At 37.2% G+C, this 21933-nt stretch overlaps 2 protein-coding genes across 3 annotated transcripts; both read right to left on the reverse strand.

Moving 5' to 3' along the window:
- Positions 1-1041: 1041 nt before the first annotated feature.
- On the reverse strand, positions 1042-15669 carry LOC116038549 (AT-rich interactive domain-containing protein 3A-like). The gene is made up of 9 exons (XM_031283051.2): positions 14991-15669; positions 13649-14263; positions 8672-8746; positions 8501-8573; positions 6779-6962; positions 5448-5698; positions 4979-5254; positions 4797-4886; positions 1042-2531 (listed from the first exon to the last, which is right to left on the reverse strand). Exons 1-9 carry the CDS (start codon positions 15015-15017, stop codon positions 2392-2394), a joined length of 1731 nt encoding a protein of 576 aa, XP_031138911.1. The 5' UTR covers positions 15018-15669; the 3' UTR covers positions 1042-2391.
- Positions 15670-16597: 928 nt separating this feature from the next.
- LOC116038550 (cytochrome c oxidase subunit 5A, mitochondrial-like) lies at positions 16598-21895 on the reverse strand. Of its 2 annotated transcripts, none has more exons than XM_031283053.2 (5): positions 21659-21895; positions 20697-20813; positions 17702-17823; positions 17471-17592; positions 16598-17381 (listed from the first exon to the last, which is right to left on the reverse strand). In XM_031283053.2, exons 1-4 carry the CDS (start codon positions 21729-21731, stop codon positions 17479-17481), a joined length of 426 nt encoding a protein of 141 aa, XP_031138913.1. In that variant the 5' UTR covers positions 21732-21895; the 3' UTR covers positions 16598-17381; positions 17471-17478. The 2 variants fall into 2 exon arrangements, with proteins under 2 accessions (XP_031138913.1, XP_031138912.1); XM_031283052.2 differs by having other exon boundaries at positions 17475-17592; positions 21659-21894.
- Positions 21896-21933: the final 38 nt, after the last annotated feature.

Below are 21933 nucleotides of genomic sequence, written 5' to 3' on the forward strand. Positions count from 1 at the left end.
TCACTATAGAATAACTATCCCAACAGTAAATCCTGCGACCCATCCCCCACCCTCATTCTCTGACCCATGAGCTCTTATGTCCATTAGTATAACCTCTGTCATAGGTCTGCTGCAGAGTAAAGGAATTAACTCTCAATACAGTCTCTTTCTGTACTTTGTCCATAATCGCGTGGATTTTCAATGTGTTACACATAAACTGATGTGAAATAAATATTGTGAAAAAACATTTACAACAAATTCCAAATCAGTACAAGTTGGTTTGTCACCAATGTAGCAATAGAAACAAAACTTAATTGACAATAAAAATCCAGGACAGGATTAAGAGATGTCAAAATGATGATCAATAAAATATGGATAAATGTGATAAATGTTTATGGATGCATTATACCCCTGAACTTGTGTGGTGTCTTTTATAGAGGAAATACTACCCCCATCTGGCCACTTACTTAGTATTCTTTACTATTTTGGTATGTACCTCCCAGTGATGAAGGAAGTTTTCAGATCTTTTATTTGAGTAAAACTAGCAATACTGCAATATAAAAATACTCCATTACAAGTAAAAGTCCTGTAAAATGTCAAAAAGTGCATATTATCAAAAGTAAACATACTCATAAGTGTGTGTTTTACTATTATATATTATAGGATTATCACATTAATGATGCAACAATATGTAAGTAGCACTGTAATAGCGTAGTCAAGATGGAGCTAATTAGTTTAATCCACAACACTGCATCATATTTATTAACTTATGTTTTCTGTGTAAAATCTTACAAACTACAGCTGTCAAATAAATGTAGTGGAGTAAAAAGTGCAATATGGAGAACATGTATAAAGTAGAATTAAATGAATAAACACACTCAGTTACATTCTACTACTTGTATTTTCATTTGTAACCGTGAAGCACCTTGTAACCTATGTTTTGAAAAGTCCTAAATAATTTTGAACATGGACGCTCACTCTTGACATTGGGATCGGAATGAATGTCAATCATTTCAACTCAGTCACTGATAAAGACTGTTAGATGCAGTTTTTTTCAAGCTGAAACAACTATAAAAAGATGCACGCCATGGGATATATTAGAACATTTGTTTTGGAAGAATGATCTTTCGACTTATCTTCATTTTGGCAAAAGCAATGAGGGGTTCACAAAAAAAGAACAGTCTTTCTACAGAGTACACAAGATTGTTTTATTCCTCATGGCCACATGTCCAAGAAATACGTTAAAGACCAAAACAGAGATCACAGTGACATTTGTTTGCATGATTGATATGTCTACTTGATTGTCCACATACAATATATTTCAGCAGATGGCTAAATCATCACCCCCTACATAAAGTATTGCATATTTCTCTAGAAGAGTGAGGTAGCACTGTTTCAGTGTTCACTTGTCAAAAGTTTGAGGTCATTAGCGATACATTCTCTGTGTTTATGCAAATACAACACAGCAATATATTATGAGATACAATATAACAGTAATGAGTCCAGAGGACATTCCTGAGTCCAGAACAAATTCCAGAGAAACTTACCAACATGGGAAGTTAATTGAGGTAAATGTTGAATCACTTCCATCCTACATATAATTTCCAGCAAAACCTTGTTTCTAATGTTTTGCCTTTGATTCACACTGATTCACTGACATGAAATACATGTTCTGTAATTTTGAGGCTGAGCCAAATGATTAAATAAAAAAAGTTAAATGAAACATTAAAAAAAACATAACAAAATCCAACCAACTTGCAACAAATGTCTCTAATTCTTTAAGAAACCGATGGTGTACATAATCCCCGAAAGCTGCTATGAAAATGAATTAACTATGAGCTATCACTCGGGTTACACCAAATGTTTACTAAAGGGGATACAAAATGGCTTCAGCAAAATAGATATAGACAGGGGCTATGTCATTGAGCTAAGGCTTTTTGGTCTTCATTAGCTGCACTTTGGCAACCACACTGTTACGGGAAAAAGGCAGCTACAGAACGGTTTGATAATTAGCTATAAATGCGGTTGACACCCAAAGAGGCTCTAAAGACACTTCTGAACAAATCTTGGAAAGCCTTAGAGATGGATGCCACAACATTAAAAAAAGCTTCTAACAGGCATAAAGTGTGATCTGAATCTATATTATGGTCAGTTTGAAAGACTTTGAGGTTAAACATAAATGCCCTTTGACAAAACTCATTTAAAGTACATTAAACTGTCAAAATATTGGAAAAACAATGCTTTCCTCATGCGTTACAGCTGACTGCACTGCAAAAAGAAGATCAACAAGTACAACTAGAGGTGTACTAGTAGACAGCAGTATAGTTAGATTTCACACAGTTATTGCCTGACAAAAAAAGTATGCTTTTTGTATTATTATTTTGCTGAAGACATTTAAAAGACCAGTGAGGCTTAATTTGGTCCCTTAGAGGAGGTGGAAGATGAAGAGGAGGGACTGTGTGAGGAGGACATGGCACTGAAACCATTTGTTCCTGCCGGAGTTACAACCTGTGACGCCACAGGTGCAGCTGACTTCTGGGCAAACAGCATTCCTGCAATGCAGAGATTAGAGAGTAGATTAAAGTTAAAACCAACAGAAATTAAAAAGTATGTGTTGTATGATTCATTTGATTAACATGTGTTTTTTTTAAATTACAAATGTAAAAGGTCAAGTTCAAGGGAGAATTTTGTGTAATTAAGTACGTTGTATTCAGAGGAATGAAAGCCTTTAGTGCTGCAGAAAAACATTCAAAAAAATAAATAAAAAAAAAGGTACAAAAGACAGTAAAACAGTACTATTTAAAGAAGTAGTTTTTTCGCTTTCTTGCTGGGAGTTAGATGAGAAGATTGTCTCCTACATTATTTGCAATTTATATAAATGATTTGGCAAAGGAAATAAAAGCACTGAATTGTGGAATAAGGTGTGGAAATGAAATGATAAGTATTCTTTTGTACGCGGATGACATAGTACTACTGTCTCCATCTGAAGATAATTTGCAGCGGTTGCTCTCCTATATTGATGATTGGTGTAATAAATGGAGATTGTTTATCAATAGAAAGAAAACAGAAATAATTTCACTTTAGAAAACCTTTAACTACTCGCAGCACTTATGAGTTTAAAATTGGGTCACACAAGCTGAACTTTGTAGACTCATATAAATATCTAGGTTTCTATATTGATGAACATATGAATTTCAGAAATGGTGTTAAGGTTCTTGCTGATTCAGCACGTAGAGCTTTGGGAGGAATCATTGGTAAAAGCAAGAATCTGAAAGACATAAGTTTTCAAACTTATTTTAAATTGTTTCAAGCTTGTGTGTGCCCTATACTTGATTATATTGTGGGTGTTAGAGGACTTAGGAATATATCTAATTGTGAATTAGTGCAAAATAGTGCCATAAGATTTTTTCTGGGTGTGCATAAATATACCCCTACATTGGCGATAGTGGGAGACATGGGATGGGAATCGTGTGAGGCTCGCTGGAAGATATGTATGGCCCAGTTATGGAATCGTCTATTAGATATGAACGCAAATAGGTTGACAAGGAAAATATTTCTCTGGGAGAAACACATTCTTGGTCCTTGGTCTAACGACATATGCAAATTGTTTTGTAATTATGGTTTTGGTGAGTTGTTTCTTAATAATGTAAAGCTGAATATTGGTTTGTTTAAAGAATCTGTTTGCTAAAGACAAAAAGCAGTGGGCCGATGATATATGGGCTAAGCCAAAATTGCATATTTTTGTAATGATAAAAACAGAATATGGCACTGAGAATTATGTTGTATATAATTTGTCAAAAAGGCAAAAATCTTTATGTGCTCAAGTGAGATCTGGTGTTTTGCCTTTGACTATTGAAACAGGACGATGTGTTAATGTAGAAGAGGAAAAACGGATCTGTCCCATGTGTTGTTTGAATGATATAGAAAATGAGTTCCATTTTGTTTTCTATTGTCCTTTTTATTGTGAACAGCGTGATTTTTTGTTTCGTAGGATAAAAGCAGAGCTTGACTTGGTAAATATGGATGATGCTCAAAGACCGAGATGGCTGTTCACATATGAAACATAAATTAGCCAATTATCTAGATAAAGCTTGGGAGAAGACGAAAAAAGCTCTTTATAGAGATGAATTGTAGATGAGAATTTGTTGTTTGTGTGTGTATGTGTATACGTGTATATACATATATGTATGTGTATATGTGTGTATATGTATATATTTGTATTCATGTATTTCTCTGAATGATTTGTATATGCGACAGGAAGATGTTTGTTAAATAAGTACATATGTGGTGTCTTGTAATCCCATGTGGGATGGGCCAAAATGTTTGGCATGACACAGAAATAAAACATAACTAACTAACTAACTAACTAACTAAGATACCACTCTCATGTCTGTGCGCTACATAAACAGTAATGCTAGAGCCAGCGGGCTAGGTTAGCATACAGACTAGAAGCTGAGGGAAACAGCTAGCCTGGCTCTGTCCAAAGGTAACACATCCGCCTACCAGCACCTTTAAAGCCCACTAAATAACACGTTTTATATCTCGTTTATTTAATCTGTACAAAAAAACAAAATGTAAAAACGACATGTCGTGGAAGGAAGTCACTGCTCCCAGCCATGAAATAGTCCGGCACATAACCCCCGTAAAAACACAACTTGTTCTTTTTACACTGTTTGTATATGGTTTGAACAAACGAGATATAACATGTTATTGCTGAGGTTTAGAGGTAAAAACAAAAATGTTTTATCGTCTGACAGAGCCGGGCTAGCTGTTTCCAGTCTTGACACTAAACTAAGCTTTAAAAGGCAATTACTCACCTGAGTAAACAGTGCCATTGACCTCCACAGATACACTGATACTGGCTGCTCCATTAGTGGAGATACTCAGAGACAAATCCTGTTTGCTCTCTGTGGGGGAAAAAAAACTCCAATTAACAGACTTTCCTGAAATTATTTCAAGTAATGATAGTGCCTGCATCATTACAGCGAAGGCAACTCACCATGTCCATTGTTAAGTTTGAGGTTCATGGGGTTGAAGTGAGACGCAAAGGCCAGGAGGTTTTGTTGGATGGCCTGCTGCATGAGGCGTTGCTGCTCCTCTGCAATCTGCATCATTTTCTTCTCTGGAGCGCCAGCTGAAGCTGCCCCAGCTCCTCGTTCCAGCCTCTCTCTGAAATGGTCCAGTGTAGCAGCTTGTGCCAGCTGTTGTTGCTGTTGCTGTCCCAGGGCCAGAGCCATGGGCAGCCGGCTGGGTATTACAGGGGTTGACATCTCATCTGATTGGGAAAAAAAAAAAAAAACAGTGAAAACTATTTTAAACACGTCATGAAATCAGAAGCACAAAAAAAGCTGGATCAAATGCATTTTCATAATGGCGATTCAAGTACCACCAGGTTTTCATTGAGAATGATTTTCAAAATATCACATAAGGGATACCATTTCTCTTACACAGCACACACTGTGTCATACCTGCGTTTCTCTTTAGATTTGGGCTAGCCAATGTATTCAGGCTGTTTTGTCCGGTCGGGGTGGTTCGCATGGTGGGTGAAGAGTGGAGGGTGTGTGGAGCGGAGCTCGGGGAGGGAGAGTAGCGGTACAAGCTGTTGGTGTAACTGGGACGTCGACCTTCTCTGCGATTACTATCGATGGCAGCCTGCAGCTCACCTGGAGAACTCAGGCCCTTCTTCTCACACTCAAACGGGTACAGGTACTTCATATACCTGAAAGGAAAAGTTTCAAATTAGTCACAGGATCTGGTGCTAATGAGCACTTTTTAAAATAAAGATAATCTGGGTGTAAAAGATCGAAAATGTTATTAATACTTAAGAAACTATTTTACTTGAAAGAGCTTCAATTCAAATATTCAGTATTAAAAAATGTTTGTTTTAGTTACTGAAGCATGTGACTTTGAATGTCACCTACTGTAAATAATACTAAGAAATATAGGTTAACTATTACTAAAATGTTTAACAGAGGCCAAAACTTTGACATTCTTTGATTACTATTACATGTAGACTTGCACAGATCATGACACCAATTCTTAACTAATCTGAAAGAAAGAACAGAGCTGGTGGGTTTACTTTACAGTAATGAGCGCCACAAAATGCTAATTTTTATCATTTACAAGATTAAATAGCTGCCTTCAAAAAAAAAAAAAAAAAAAACGTATAGCAAACCTAATAGCAAATAATTAATAATTTCTCAAAATGTAAACGATGTGTCTCTAATAAGGGTGAAAATATATATATCTTAATGTGATAACATGCTGAATACTGTAATGCAATCATTACTAAATTACTTATTAATTGCAGGTTTTAATTTCACATACTGAATTCAAGTCCCGCCTACATCAATTATATCAACATGTTTGCGCTTGTTTTTAAAATGTGATTTTCTGTTTTTATTTTCTTATTTATTATTGCTGTCCATCCCTGTCTGTCTGTTATTTATTGTATGTTAAAGTGTATTTTTATGTGCTGCCTTCTTGGCCAGGGCTCACTTGTAAAAGAGATTTTAATCTCAATGTGATTTTTCCCTGGTAAAATAAAGGTTAAAAAATAAAAAATAATAATTAAAAAATAAAAAAAATAAATATTGAAAAAGTAATACATTTCATACATTTTTATTATTCTAATAGTAGTTTAATTGAAAATGGTAGACTCAATGTTGAGTAATATTTGCAATCATTTGAGCATATTACATTTTAACCCATTTAGAGAGACTTTTGACAGATTGTATTCTTCCGATTGTTCCTGAAGAGAACGAGTGTCAATTCAGTTACAAATGAGAGAGACACCTACTGGGTGCGGAGGGTGAAGGCTGCGCTGGTGATGGATGTGGGGAGGTTGAGACCTTTGGTGATCTCCCTCCAGATCTTCTTGTTAATAACCTCCACCAGGCCTCCCTTCTCCGTCACAAGCTTATAAAGCCTATACAGGTCCAGCACCTGCTTCGCCATGATGGGGATGCGGTTTACAGGAGTTCCTGAAGCATAAGAGGATAAATACAATAATAATACATTTTATTTATATAGCACTTTACATGGTACTCAAAGACACGTTACAGTAAAACCAGCACCTTAAGCACATTAAAAACAGATAAAGCAATAAAAACACATGAAACAAGAATATTAAAAGCAAGTGAAACACTAAATGTTTTTATTTTCTTTGGATTCTACTCCTGAGAAGTTGGTATAAAACAAGAACAAGATCTTGTAAGAGCACTATTAAGGACAGCACGAGGAGGAAGAGAATCAATCTACGCCCCTGAGGGCCTGAGGATATTGTTGGGTCATAGGGTTTAGCTCGTATAATCTGTGTGGATAGACTTCTCTAACGAAGCTTATTTCAGATGGATGAGGGTGGGGATAATTCCACAGCAGCAGCTCTGTTGCTGCATTGATTTGAGCGCATGGGGGAGGGGGAATTTTACAGCCAGCAGTGCCTGCCAATCACAGGGTTGACAGCTAACCCTTCCAATCCCGATTTGGAGTAAAGTCAATGAAGCAAGGAGGCTTAAAAGCAGTTGTAGAAAGATATCTCTGTGCTTAAGATAAACACATGTCACAGACACACACATTTGCCATGACCATGACACACACGGGTAAAGATTGCAGAAAGTGTCCTACTTCTTTTTGACTGGGATTTGTTTTAATTGGACCACATTTCGACCTGTAGACCTTCAGAAAATTGAAAATCGTATATATAGCAATTTCTTTCTGACGATTCTTTTCCCTAGAATCAATATATATTATTTAGTTTTTTTTTTTTTTTTACCAATGATACACCTAAATATTTTCTGTTTATACGGTATCGCTGATGGCATTTCCAGCAAAACAGACCGAAAGCAGAAAATGTTACGTACTTCTTTACAAATGAAATAAATGTCAGACTGACTGACTGACATGTGATGTGCCTTGTTTTTAGAGAACAATTACTTTTTAGAAATGTCTCATGATATATTGTCTCTAGAAGTGTATTATTCAACTTAGTTTTTTGTTAAAGAAGAATAACAAATTCGCAACACTCAGTACTATCGAATTGCAATACAAATTGAACCGGCACCCATGTGTCGTGAAAGAATCGAATTGGGACCAAAGCATATCATTCTGGCTCTAATAAATAAGAGATTAAATTATTTACTTTATAATATAAGATCAATTTGTGAGATAATAGTCAACTTAAGATAAAAAGGCACCATCATTTAAATGACTAAATAAATATATAGAGCAAAGCCTGCAAGCTAGTTCAGCCAGTCAACTTGAGCTGCACTGCTACATAAACATGTGACATTAACCAAACCCACATTATTATATCTGCAGTGCCTCTAGAGCCAGCTCTGTCTCTTATATAAATTACGTTCCCATGTAACTAAACTGCATTCTCAATTATGTTGAGGGAATGGATTTTGTTTGATTTTTGACGTATCACAAATGCATTTCTAATCAAAGTCTGCGTAGGGAGGAGGTTGGGCAAACATTAGACTTTTGTGTCCCGTTTGAAGGCTCTAACTCTGAATCTTACCTCGTGTCTGCATAAAGACAAAGAGTTGATCAAGAAACTCCTTCCGCTGTGGGTCATTATCCAGTTCATAAAGCTGCAAGTTAAAAACAAACATCAGCAATAGCAAGTGAACAGTTACTTTGATTATTGCAGACGTTTTCTTGTTTACATACATCAACTAAATCTACTGACCTTGGCAAAGTCCCTGGATGGTTCTCCTTTTACTTTTCCTCCGTCATTCTCCTCAGCCCAGATGGCACTTCCTCTCTGTAAATACACCCACAGAGAAACATTAGTGAACAGTTTGTCCTCCAGATTATCCTGTGTCTGCGTTATATGATGAATTTAATAAGAGCATGGCAAAAACAATAGCAATTAAAAACAAACACTGGGATGTTGTATCCTCAGTGAGATACCATTCCTATTTAAAGCTTCTCAATATGCGTCACCTTTTCCTCAATGACTCTGGACTTTGTGTCCAAACCGTTTTTTTTCCAGCACTGAAAATACTTTTTTCTGCTGGTGTTGTGTGTGTGCAGATGTTTTAATTTGTTTTTAACTGTACTTTAATGTTTTATGTAAATCACTTTGAATTGTTGTTGAAAACCTTGTTGCTGAAATGTGCTATACAAATAAAGCTGCCTTGCCTATATTAAAACAAACACTAAGTATTATTACTTGATCGTTTTATATATCATTCTGGTTTATGCTGTAATAGTAAGTGGTATCATATTACTCATATACTTTGCAGGTACACATCACACCACGGTCACGTCACTTGAAATGCACTATTAGTTTACAGTATGTACTCTGTGTACTGCTTGCACTGTAATTTTGAGTTTGCTCTTGTATGGTTTCTATTTTTATTTGTATTCCTATTTTATATACTTCCAATTATCTCTCTCTATTTATCTGTACTTATTTCTGTCCTTGTGCTGCTGCAACAACTATTATATACTATATTTTCCCCTCTGACAATCAATAAAAGGCTTATCTTATATTTCTTAAAGGGAGTGTCCGTTTAAAGCTAGGCACAGTAAAAGGAAGATTAATGAAAGGCCAAATGCTCATTAGGAAGTTTAATGTGACATGTTATTCCTCCATCTCCTCCCCCTTAATGACAGCTAAAGGTTAAAAATGTGTGTGGAGGGCAGTGTGTGCAACTGTGTGGAAAAGCCCGCTGAGATGTTATTGTCCTGCTAACGCATGCAGAGGACGCACGATGATGCAAGTATGAAAATCAAACATGGTTGGAAGAACAGTCTGTCATTACAATTACATTAAGTAGATGATGTTTTTTATTCTATTATTTATCCTATATCTTTATTCAAAACTGACATTACAAATCAGTCATTTCAATTCAACTATTGTGGATCTTGTTGCAGTTTTTCTTCGTGGATTTCTATCACTAGTTTGCTTGCTGTGGGATTATGAGGGCTCAAAAGCCATTCAGTTCATGCTCTTGTTTTATGTGAACATGTTTTATAATAAAACAAGCATGTGTTTTTGTGTTTGACAGGCTCAAATGCTTCAATTGTCATGCTTGTGGTTTATCAAAAATAATGGACTATTTTTGTCTTTCATTGTCTTCCCTCAAGAATTTTACTTGATACTTGCATTTAAACGTATAATTTTGTACTTTAAACACATTATCCCATTTACAAATTGTTTGGTGTGGCAACCTGATTCGACCTGGGGTTAATATCCATTACATTTCACCCTTTAAGCTACAAAATACATGGGAACCAATAACGTTTTGGCTTCCAGTCCAACTCTCCTGATGTTTACAGTAAAAACACTATTCAAACTGCAAAAGCTGAGACACAAACAGCTGCCCAGGTTCCCAGCCTTTGTTGTCAGATGTATGCTCACAGCCCTATCAAAGGTCAATTGAATTTATTTCAAACCATCACTTTTATCCATTTTAACCATTTATCCATTACAACAGAGGTGATACAGGTGACTGATGATATATTTTATAAATCAATTTCTAACTATTATTCTCTTTTTCTTCTTTCTACAGTACCACTAAATGCAGAAGTAAGTTGCCCGTCGGGTAGAAAATCACGGTGTAATGGACCCCTGTAAACACCAACTTTTCATTTTCTATTCCTGTTTTTAGTTGTTAAACTAGTTAAATATTACAACTGTATGTATTCCCTATACATAAAACTGCCCCTGTGGTGGCAGAGCTGTCGACACATCTAATGGCTTCAGTTTAAAATTTCTAATAAAGGACTTCTACTCCCCCAGCAGAAAGCTTATTGATGTGAAGGTAGATAAGGTCTTTTCACCATGAAATGGAAATAAAACCCATCCCCCCTTATTGATGAGCAAGTGAGACCTACTGTGGCTCTATTAACAAAGAGCTTTCAGTTAATTGCTCACAGAGGTTTCACACATCCAGCCCTGGGAATCCTGATTGTATTCAGTATGTAGGGCAGGAAAAGGTTTCTTTTGTTTTGTTAAAAAAGGCTAGTTTTATCAGGTTTTTAGATGTTTTATATATTCAAATTATCAGGTTAATGCATATCACTATACACAAAGTAGTTTTTGAAAGAATGTCTGTTCAGCAAGTCAAGATAAAAGTTAATAAATTAAACCTTATTTGAAATGTCCCATTGAAATACTCAAACATTTATACTAACCGGAAACTGCCTCATATAATGAGCTTCATCAGAATCATTCAGCCACTCCCGCAGAGCAACAGCGAAAACGTATCCCTTGCCTTGTGTCATAACCACAGGGGGACCAAATTTTTAATCCAAATCAAATTATTGGGCATTTAGTCACCCGAATAAGTCAAGATCATTTATCTGGCCCCTTGCTGTGCTGTAAGCTGGGACTGAGAGCAAAGATGGGGCCATTTGTCCCCCCCCCCGCTACATTTAAGGGCGTACAGTGAGACCGCACACAAGGACTGAACAATGGCTGCCCAGCATGGTAAGGCTTTTACAACATTCCCAGATCCTCAAAGATAATTGATTAATGAAGTGACTGAAAAGAAAAAGCTAAAGTAGTAGTAGAGAGGGACCAGATTTTAGGGTGAAGAGAGTAAAACAAGAGTAAATTTTTACAACCATGCCAATTAACTCGCAAAAGACGCCATTTCAAACTGTATGTATGTATGTATGTATGTATTTTTGTGTCTGGTTATATGTTATATTTAACAATAGGTTACTAAACTCAATAATGTTAGCAATGATAAAGAAACATAGAACTCTTTTTAGCTTAACACACAGGTAAATAGGATTAAGTTAAATATCACAAGCCTCCTAAATTTTGACACAAATTGGTCAATGAAAACGCTGCACATACGTATGTTCTTATAATAGATTAAGGTTCTGAGATGTTTTTTGTGCTTTAAGTGATGGAAGAAAAAAATACAAACCTTTTCGCGCACATGCAATTAAGTTTTTTTTTCATAATAGTCTTTAATTAAAACGGAACAAATGTTCTTCATTGCTCTAGGTGTTGGCTGCTGGTCTGACAAAAGGAAATGCAATTCTCACTACAGTGGCCATATAATGTATTGATTACTTGCTGCCATTAAGTGTTGCCAAGAGACGACTAAATTATGCAAAGCTATCCATTGAGCTACGTCAGCAGTGAGGTTTCTGAGCCTGTCAAGTTTTAAAAGAGGCTAACAAACACATAAATTATATTTATAAAGAGAACAAGTAATTTTTATCAACATATAGACAATAGCACAAGAAAATATTAAATATCTCTAGAACCTCTCAGAACAATAGATGTGTAAAACGGTTTAAAAAGCCGATTCTGCTCCACTGAAACTACTGTAAGTAAACTTTATGGGTAGTAGCTTGCTGTGAGGCCCTAACCCAGCTGTCCTTCTGGCCACATTTATCATAAAGTATTGTACTGAAGTGGGGCCTTTTCAAGGGACACACACACACACACACACACACACACACACACACACACACACACACACACACACACACACACACACACACACACACACACACACACACACACACACCCCTCTGTTACCTATATGTAGTCAAACATCTGTTGGAAAACAGTCATAAATACTGTACTAGCTTTGCATCTCATTTAAAAGGAGATATGTCTGATACAATGAGAGAAAAGTCCACACCCTACCTTACAGTAGTTAACCCTTGAAGCCAACCTTGTCCATAAATACACACGTTAGGCAATTTCATTAATCCTCTGCTCTCATTTTAACTTCATCTTTGTCAGGCATGAACCGGCTGCTTTGAACAGTTAGGATTGGACCACAGCCAAGACCAATTAGCTCGGCCGGTGGAGGATGTAAGTGTGAGACGAGAGAGGTGTAGCAGAAGGAAAGATCTCTGGCCGGGCCAGTCATTAAACACTATCGAGTTTGGGCATCTTGCCAAAGGGACACGTTCCTTCCCCTAACATGTGAGACAACAGCAGGCAGGCCAGGCAGCAGGAAGAAGTCAACAATAATAACAGTTAGAACACATAGCAGCCAACACAACAATTTTTTCTCTGTAAAGATTCAAATTACTATAATATATCCAAGAGTAGACGGAAATATTACAATGGGATTTTATTTATCTGTAATCCATGTGAGAAAACGTTCCACTATAAAAGATGATTAACAATACATCAAAGTGTGGTAGAAAATCTTAGTAATGGCATATGCTTAAATATGGATGTTGTTTAATCACCCATCCTTTGTGTGAACTGTTGTACCCTGATTGTTGTGTAACCAAAAAAGTACCAGTAAAATGTAGCATAACATCATAAAATGCAATAACAAGATCGGAACATAACAACTAAGAGGTTGAGGTGAGCTGAACTGCTTAAAACATTGTATTATTTTCAGAACTGTTTTCTAAAGAAAATTGTAATTTTCTAATTGAAAAATTGTGTTGCAATAACAAGGGGGGGGGATACATGTCTTCTGATGGAGGCTAACATCAGGTGGAAGATGAGGGTGTGTTTTAATAATCTTCAGTTTATAATGTCATGTAGCCTATTTGCACTTTTTGGGCCATGGCTCCACAGAACTAACTCAGGTCTTTGTTTATGAAATAAAGATCTTTGTATTGCACAATCTCTGCCTCTTCGTATATATTTGGTCAAATCGGAAAGTCTTCAACAAAAGAAAAACAATATGGCATTGATTTGGGCAGTTCTATCAGGGTAACTTACTTGTTTAAATGGCTCGTCGTAGCCCCAGTCAGCGAAGCCATTGGGTGATGTGAAGGCGTGCTGGCCTGCAGGAGACAGCAGCTCCTTCTCCTCCTGCTCCTGTTTTATTGCCAAAAGTGGAGATTCTGACATTGGCTTCGCAGCAGACGACCGAGGTGTGGAATAAGGAGCAAAGGGAAAGCCTGCAACCTGCTGGAGTCGAGGCTTCGCCTGATGATGAGGCCCGTCGTCCCCCTCCTCACCATCATCGTCTTCCTCCACCTCATCATTCTCTTCAGGCTCCACCATTTCCGGTTCCTCCTCATCCGAGTCCTCATCTTCCTCATTTGGATCTATTCTGCTGATATGGCTGTTCAAAGCTTGTTGAGCTGCTTGATAAGTCTGTCCATCTGCTTTGCCAAATAATGCGGAGTCTAGTCTGGAGCCAGAGGCTCTCGCTGCAGCAGCGTTTTGAGCAAACAGGAGCTGTGCATGAAAAAGATGTTTCTCTTGCAGATTCATCTCCAGTTTGGCCTCTTGTTGTCTCTGCAGATGCTCCATCACTGCCTCCAGCTTCACCCCAGCATTACCGGACGGTGGACACCCAGCTGAACTGCCCTCCTCGGATAAGCTTGACTATGGACAAAAAAAAAAAAAAAAGAAAATCCCCAACTTCATTGAGAAAATGTTTGATTAGGTGTTTTTGCTTTTATATGTTGCATACAATTATCCAAAGTTATAAATAATGAAAACTGCATTCAACAAGTATAAAAAGATTGAAAGAGGCACATTAAACTTTTGGTAAATTGTTGAAATAGGCCTACTAATAAATAAAATGTATTATTATTATTATTACTAGGAATGTAGAGTGAATAAAGTTATACATATTAGTTGTTTGGTTCATTAAAATCGGCATGTTAAAGTGAAACTTTTTTTAAGAGAGGCTGCCCTGGCCTCAGAAAGCACAGTAATGGTGGATTTAAGTGAACCAAAGCTTGATGGCTTGAGATAATAATTAACAGAAAATGCATTAGGCTACTTCAGTTGAGAATAAACTAGTAGCAGGATATAACATGTTTCTGTCTACGATTTTCTGTGTCCTCATTTGTTGAAAAGTTACTTAAATATGAAGGTGATGGGTTATTTCACAAATAGATTATTCGGTTTTATAAACCAACTTTATTTCAAAGTATAGATACATGCGAATGCAAGGCATACACTAATAATCATGAAAAACAATTAAACACGAAAACTAAATCGTTAAAGTGCAAATGTTGCGGAAAACTTCTACATAAATCGCCATTTGTTTTGTTACTGTAACAAACACGAGTGGGAGCGCTACCAAACAGTCGTCGACACTCACCATTTGCGCCTTTGAGTAATCCATCATCGCCAACAGATCTTATCTAGTTTTTCCTTCTTCCCTCCGGCAGAAATAAATCGCATCGCATGACCAGTTTCTTTTTAAACAGAAAAAAAGATTATTCTTATTAAATGTGATTTAAAAGCCCGTGAAGTGTGGAGGCCGGAATGATCGGAGCTGGAGGAGGAGGGGTAAAACTGCTCTGCGCTTTACATCCCTGGTCACTGAGGGCGCATGGAAACTCAAACATCTTTGATTGTCTTTGACTGAGTGGCCTACACCCCCAACTCGCATGAATGAAAGTCCCGCCCCGTGCGTAAAGCTCGTAAAGAGGGTTTTCTTTTCTGCACATGTGTGGAACTACCCACCCACTTCACAAGGAAACCACACCTTCTGCTTTACAATTGTATGGTTAATGAGGTAACACGATCTCTACTAAAAACATGACATTATTTGAGTCTTCATTCACATTGCAACTGGGTCTGACCTCTACACCCATAGGACACTTTGTTTTCTCTCCAGTGCTAAATGGGTTGCCTTTCATAGCAGAAACCTGCATGGAAATTCAGTCTGGCTAAAAAGTCATGGTGCATTAGTCATTGTCCTTTTTTTTCTTTGGAGCAGGATTAAGTCAATTTAACAGAACGTGTGTAAAAGAGGCTGGCAGAGGTCATCTGTTGGAGGTATTGCAGTTTAATTTGATCTAATATTTTCCCCCCTAATCATCCATCTTTAATTCCTATACACATGGTGGCATTAACAAATAGATGTGTGTTTCAGTCAGATCAACTTTATCAATTGGGTTCTTTTGAGCTTCAACAATAGAAAAAGAGCTCTTTTGCCATTTGATTGGCTACAAAACCAATTTTAACTGCAATGCGGCACCTTCATGAATATCTACTGTACATATGCTTCTATTTTAAACAGCCCAATGCCATGTGACAATACTGGAAATATTGGTTTATAGACACTCAAACCCCTCTATGAAAATCCCAAAGCAGATTCTGTTGACATGACCTGATTGATTACAGGATAAGAGCAAAAAGTTATTTTTCTAGAATTAGCTTTCAATTAGCTCAATATGTCTTTCTGAGGGAGTTAGGCAGACATGACTTCAATTAAGAAATAAATCACAATTTATTCACACACTCTAGCAGTCAAATGGTGTATTAATGAACCTGACATTTGTTCCTCTTACATTGATTCAGTCAGTGACCTTGTAGCAGGAGCGGAAACATAACAGTGACTAATTTAACAAGTATAAGCAGTTACTCATATTCTGACTGGTAAATCATGGTTTCCTTGTACTGCACCGATTTATAAATCACATAGACCTGCTTGTTAGTAGCTGGTTTTATTATACAATTATCACAATAATTTGAATCCTCCCACTCCAGCAAAATGTGTTATCTACCTTTTTAATCGTGTCAAAAGAGAACAAAAAAACAACACTAGAGCCACCACTCATTTAACACATTATAGTACCTTTGACTTGTTAATACCCCTTTAACTCAACACAATTTTGCTTGATAGCGAAAAATTGCAGTGAAAAAAGAGCTCCGACACTTTAATCAACTCAGGTTACTTTAAGTAAAATAATCTTACCATTGAGTAAATCTTTTATTTACGAATAACCTTTTTTAAATAATTGTGTACATTTCAAAATGGTACAACTCAACTACAATTGAGTTTGAGACAAGCCCATTGAACATTTCTACTGATACACTTTGGAGGTATTTTTTTGCTCAACCCAGTAAAGGCAGCGTTCATGGTATTATAAGCATAACGTGCCAATAATCAAAGAATCTAACATTATCCATAATACAACCCATTATCTTTTAAATCCTGCAAAGTCCATTGGACTGTAAGAATTGCTGTTTGAACAAAAAACAACAAAACTGAAGTTGTCATATTTAGTATAGCTTTGGGCAATATTCAAGTTATGTTGATAATAACATTACACCATTTGCCATTAGAACATGTTTATTTTACAAGCATGTACATTTTCCCTGAAATGAAAACGGATGTATAGATTGAATACAGTAAAATGATTTTTACATTCATGTGAAAACGCTGCTCCCTGGTGGCAAAATGTGACTCTCACAAGGATGTCCAGACACACACAAACTAAATTCACCGTAAAAGCAATGTTCTGCTTTCCATTAAAGCAACTTATGATTTGAGTGTATTGCTTCAATAAGTACTGAAACTGACTACAAATATCCCAAAATGTGTGGCACTTAATAAAGATACACTTTCCTTTATTAGGTTCATCAATATTATACAAGCAAAAGAACTTAATAAAGGCCAAATTAAATATCACACAATTTATATGAGGCAAACATTTAAGTACAAGGGTTCTGTGTCCTGGGATATCCACTGTCATTAGATCTAAAACAAAACAAACAACATTTCTGTTAGATTGCCCTCTTATGACAAACATTGAAAATAACACATTAATGATGAGAGAATTTAAATACCTACTCATCTACACTTTGTCAATGCCAAGCTCTTCAGGTGTAGGGATGCTAAGCTCGTGTAATGTTGGCTGCAGCTCTTGGATCAGATACGGGTAGATATCTTTATGAGGGCCGGATTTATCCTGAGGAAATAAAAATGTATAACCCATTATTCATTAATGTATGACTACCAACTGCAAAGATGCTGGTTGGCAACATTCCCAAGCTCAGAAGGTGCCCCTTTTCTCTCACCTTCACAGCTTCCAAAATCCGGATAGCGCTGGCCAAGTCGTTTAACCTCCGACAGGCTCTCAGTGCTGCCTCGAGAATCTTGGGCTCAGGTACAAGATCGTAACCAATCAATGTGTTCATCCCTGAAAGAAGGAATCACATCTTTTAAATTAGAGAACAGAGACAGAAATCAACACTTACTATAAGCTACATTTATCTGTTGCTTAAAAGGATTAGGCCGGCGATATTCTATTTTCCTATGTGAATAAATTCAATAAAAAGGCCAAAACCAACAATGAATCCACTGAAAAGTATTTTCTTTGTGGTAATAGTCTGATCGACTGTATCATATCCCATTTGTACTATAGCAGGGTTCAACACTAACTTTTTAAAGTGGTTGCCGGCTTGGCAACCAGGCATCAGCTTTTGGTTGCCGAAATTGACAATACGGTTGCCATGTTTTAAACTGCCTATATTTGGAGCAATTCATTTCTTATGTAATTATACCACATATTTTATTAAAGAAACAATGAGATAATGGCTTGCAATATAAATTCCCATCTCTCTTAAATAGGGGTGCAACGGATCACAAAACTCACGGCTCGGATCACTGTTCTGAGTCACGGATCGGATGCATTTTTAGATCAGCACAAAAAAGGGGGTAATTTAAATGATTATTAAAAATGTAATAACAATAATTACTTCTTTCACCTGTAAATTGCTGTTAAAAGAAAAAATAACAGATGAGAAAAGGGTATTTTATAATAACTTTGAATGCACCACGAGGTTTACCACTTTACTAGTAAACAACATTTTGTCCCGTCTGTGTTGTTTTTCAGACAACAGCAGTGACCGGTGCTAATTTGAGTCTTTTAGCTCATAGCTTTAGTGACACTGTTGTACGTCCCGCTGTTGGAATCCTCTACAGTGAAATACAGTTACACTTTTACACCGTTTAACTGTCAGCATTTTAACCGTGTTAAATCCAATTACTACTGTAGCTAATGGTAGGCTAACGTTACCTGCTGTGCAACGGGTTATTAGTGTTTACTAGCGTGAAATGCAGCGATGTTTCTGTTGTCTCCAACGTGGGTTTCGGAGGATCAGAGCGCAGCGCAGACACTTAAGTGGCACCGAAATCCGCATTTCTATTTCGTCCGGTAGGTACCGGTCACCGGTGCCATATTAGTACCGGATTTTAATGAGCACCGTTAACATTAACACAAAATTTGCGTTGTCTGTTTCTTTTCAAGGCAACATATACATATATATAAATTTGGAACAGGTGGTTGCCAAAGGGGGCAACCAGAGACCACAAAACGGTTGTCAATTGACTCAATCTGGTTGCCAAGGGCAACAGTTACCATCGAGCCCTGCATAGACCTCTATAAATTAGCCACACAGTTACTGGGTGACATACTCCTTCATTACGATGAACATGAGTTAAGTTGATCCCACAAACACACTATCCTGGAGCTAAAATTACTCCCTGAGTCATGTGTGTAAATGTGTATTAAACCACTGCTGAAAATAGTCCCCAATAAACCCACTATTTACTTACAATACATTGTCCAACTGTTTCAGGTAATTACTGAACCTGTTTTAACAATGAAACTACATTTGCTACCCGTATTTAAAAAAGTTTACATCCTCAGTTGGAGCTAATTGGCTTGCGGCTGTGAGCCAGTATGAGAGACAGACAACATTTTGCTGGTTTTGGTCTTTTTGTGGATATTGTTTACAAAAACTACATGGAATAGTCCCTACCTTATCCTTAAATATTGTCGTAATGTACAAGTTGAGCATAGAAACATTTTTTTAGGGTGAAATTCCAAACCGACCACATTCACAACACTACTTCCTGCATATGTTTTCGTGTGACGTTCAACCACTAGGACTGCCTACTGAACCATTTCCGTAAGTTTCTGATCTTATCATTTCTCACCTGATAATGAACCTTTCCCTATTTCGCTTTCTTTCCTGCAACATCTCTTCTGTTGTGCTTTTTTCTCTTCAGACCAAAAATAGCCCTGCATTGAAAGAACGCATGATGCTTCAGAGACCACTGAGATGATGAAATATGATCCAGGAAGTCCAGGGTGAGTAACAGATTAATGTGTCTGAAGGGTTACAGGACGCCAAAACACTGTACAGTTGTTTATTTTACTCTTTGACAGGATTTTATTGACTATGGCCAGGTATCAAATCTTAACAGCTTTTGGCACTGACCAAAAGGTGTCAGTAGCATGAAGTGTTGAAAACTGTCAAGTACCCAAAGATGGCATTGAATACCTGCTCAGATTGGTACTGTTCTTTACTTATTCTTTTATCACAGTTTCTGATTTGAATCATCATTTTGTCAATTTTAGAGTGTATTTTAGTTACACAAAGTTATTGTACAACTACTTGTCTAACATTTAACATTTGAGAAATTAGGATTCTTTCGTTAAATGAAAAAGAAGGGTTTTGTAGAAAAACGTGTACATTTCTCAAAGTGAGTTAACTCCCATTCAATTATAGAGACAAAAGTTATGACAATACTGGTCGCATTAACAGACAGATCAGTTAAGTTACTCATTCAAAATGAAGTGCACATTTTATGGAAATAAAATAAGCATACCTGGTAAATCCAAAATATTTGTTTACCATGTTTGCATATTAGTAATCGTACTACAATACAGTATCCTGTGTACTTTCTTAAAGCAATATCCCTTAAATAAACAAAATATCAAACAATTTCATCACATTAATGTACTCATCCTGTAATCTAACACTGTCAAAGCAGTCATCCTCACCGATTTGTTCCAAATCTCAGATCAGACCAAATCTTTATTAGTTGACAACTCTGTAGACTCAAGGTAAATATTGTCCAAATCTTAGCTTCGACCTACTAAACTAGCAAAAAAACCTTCCTTGAGCTATCCCCTGCAATAACTGTTGGACACTATGTATTAGGTCTCAGTTTTTAATGCTAATAACTTTAGTGATTTAGCTTCACCGTCATCTGTAAACATACCTTTTCTCAGCTCCCATGCGTCAATGTCTGGCTTGTTGAAATAGGTCACCCAGCGGGCATCAAACTCCTCATCGGTCTCTTGCTTCCCATGTGAGTAACACCTTGAGGCCAAAAGAGCTGCACGAGGAAAACAGTTTTTAGTTGGACAACCTATCACCAATAGAATACAGCACTTACAGTGGCACCTAGTGTCAGGTAATACAGAAGGGCAACTAGTCAAGGATAGCTTTATCTACACTGAATGAAGTGGTTAAGGACTAAATGCTTTCTAATAATGTAGCTAATGCAGCTAGATTATTGCCAACGTCCTTAACGTGACCTACAACTGCACCTACAAGCCCGAATACACTCTGACAAACAAACAGGACATTTCTATTCATGTTATGTTTCTTAGGATATATTTAAGAGCATGCGGATATCAAACGTGAATTAGCAATGTTTTTGCTAAAACATCTCGACAACATCCGAATAACATATGTTTCCTGATGGTTATTGCTTGCACCAACCCATACATTGATGTCAAGAACACACTGGCGACTAGCTAGTTGACTGAACACAGCTAACGTTATCAACTAACCTAGTTAGCATGTGAGCAACAAGCATCAGCAGCAGAACCACAGGCCCCAGATTAAGCTTACCAACTGGGTCATTGCAAGGACACAGCCACCACCGAGCTGAACACCGGGACATTTTCAGAATAGCACACATTCAGGTTTTGTGGTTTATGGAAGTATTGGACGAAAGTCTACATAATTTGACTGACATATTAACACGCTTAACAGTGCGGCGTGTATTTATAAGGGATAGATACACTGGCTAAGCTAGCTATTAGCCGTGCGGGCACCGCAATGTGCCGACATCACATATAATTCCCGTGACAACTTCGCCCTGACAGTTTCATGAGCTAGCTAGCTAGCTAACAATACGAAACTACAAAATAACATTCAGAGGTGAACAAATACCTTGACACCATGGTTGCGTACGGGTTAAACTCCGGACACCGGAGAACGAGAGTTGGACGGCGGCTCTGAGCATGATGACAGCCAGCTACACGAACTCGAACCGGTGAGACTTTGAGGGAGCAGCGAGCAGGAGGAAGCTAGCGCTAACTTGCTTAGCCCGTCACGTACGCGATCCCGTGTTGCGCATGTGCAAACTGCAGCTCATCGGTATTTTGCTTTTGCTTTTGTCTGACCTACCTCTTCTGCAGCGCTGTGAAGGTAGCTCTGACAATGCG

Source organism: Sander lucioperca, chromosome 7 (assembly GCF_008315115.2).
Source record: "Sander lucioperca isolate FBNREF2018 chromosome 7, SLUC_FBN_1.2, whole genome shotgun sequence".
Taxonomy (NCBI): Eukaryota; Metazoa; Chordata; class Actinopteri; order Perciformes; family Percidae; genus Sander; species Sander lucioperca.

Bases quoted from the DNA above. Each gene is read 5' to 3' on its own strand.
- LOC116038549 (XM_031283051.2), bottom strand. From the start codon at position 15,017: ATGATGGATTACTCAAAGGCGCAAATG. The intron at 5,255-5,447 runs GTATGACACAGT...TTTCCCAATCAG, and splicing joins AAATCTAAAGAGAAACGCAG to ATGAGATGTCAACCCCTGTA. The intron at 2,532-4,796 runs GTGAGTAATTGC...TCTGCATTGCAG, and splicing joins CAATGGCACTGTTTACTCAG to GAATGCTGTTTGCCCAGAAG.
- LOC116038550 (XM_031283053.2), bottom strand. From the start codon at position 21,731: ATGCTCAGAGCCGCCGTCCAACTCTCGTTCTCCGGTGTCCGGAGTTTA. The intron at 17,824-20,696 runs GTATGTTTACAG...TCCTTCTTTCAG, and splicing joins CGCATGGGAGCTGAGAAAAG to GGATGAACACATTGATTGGT. The intron at 17,593-17,701 runs GTGAGAGAAAAG...TTATTTCCTCAG, and splicing joins GGATTTTGGAAGCTGTGAAG to GATAAATCCGGCCCTCATAA.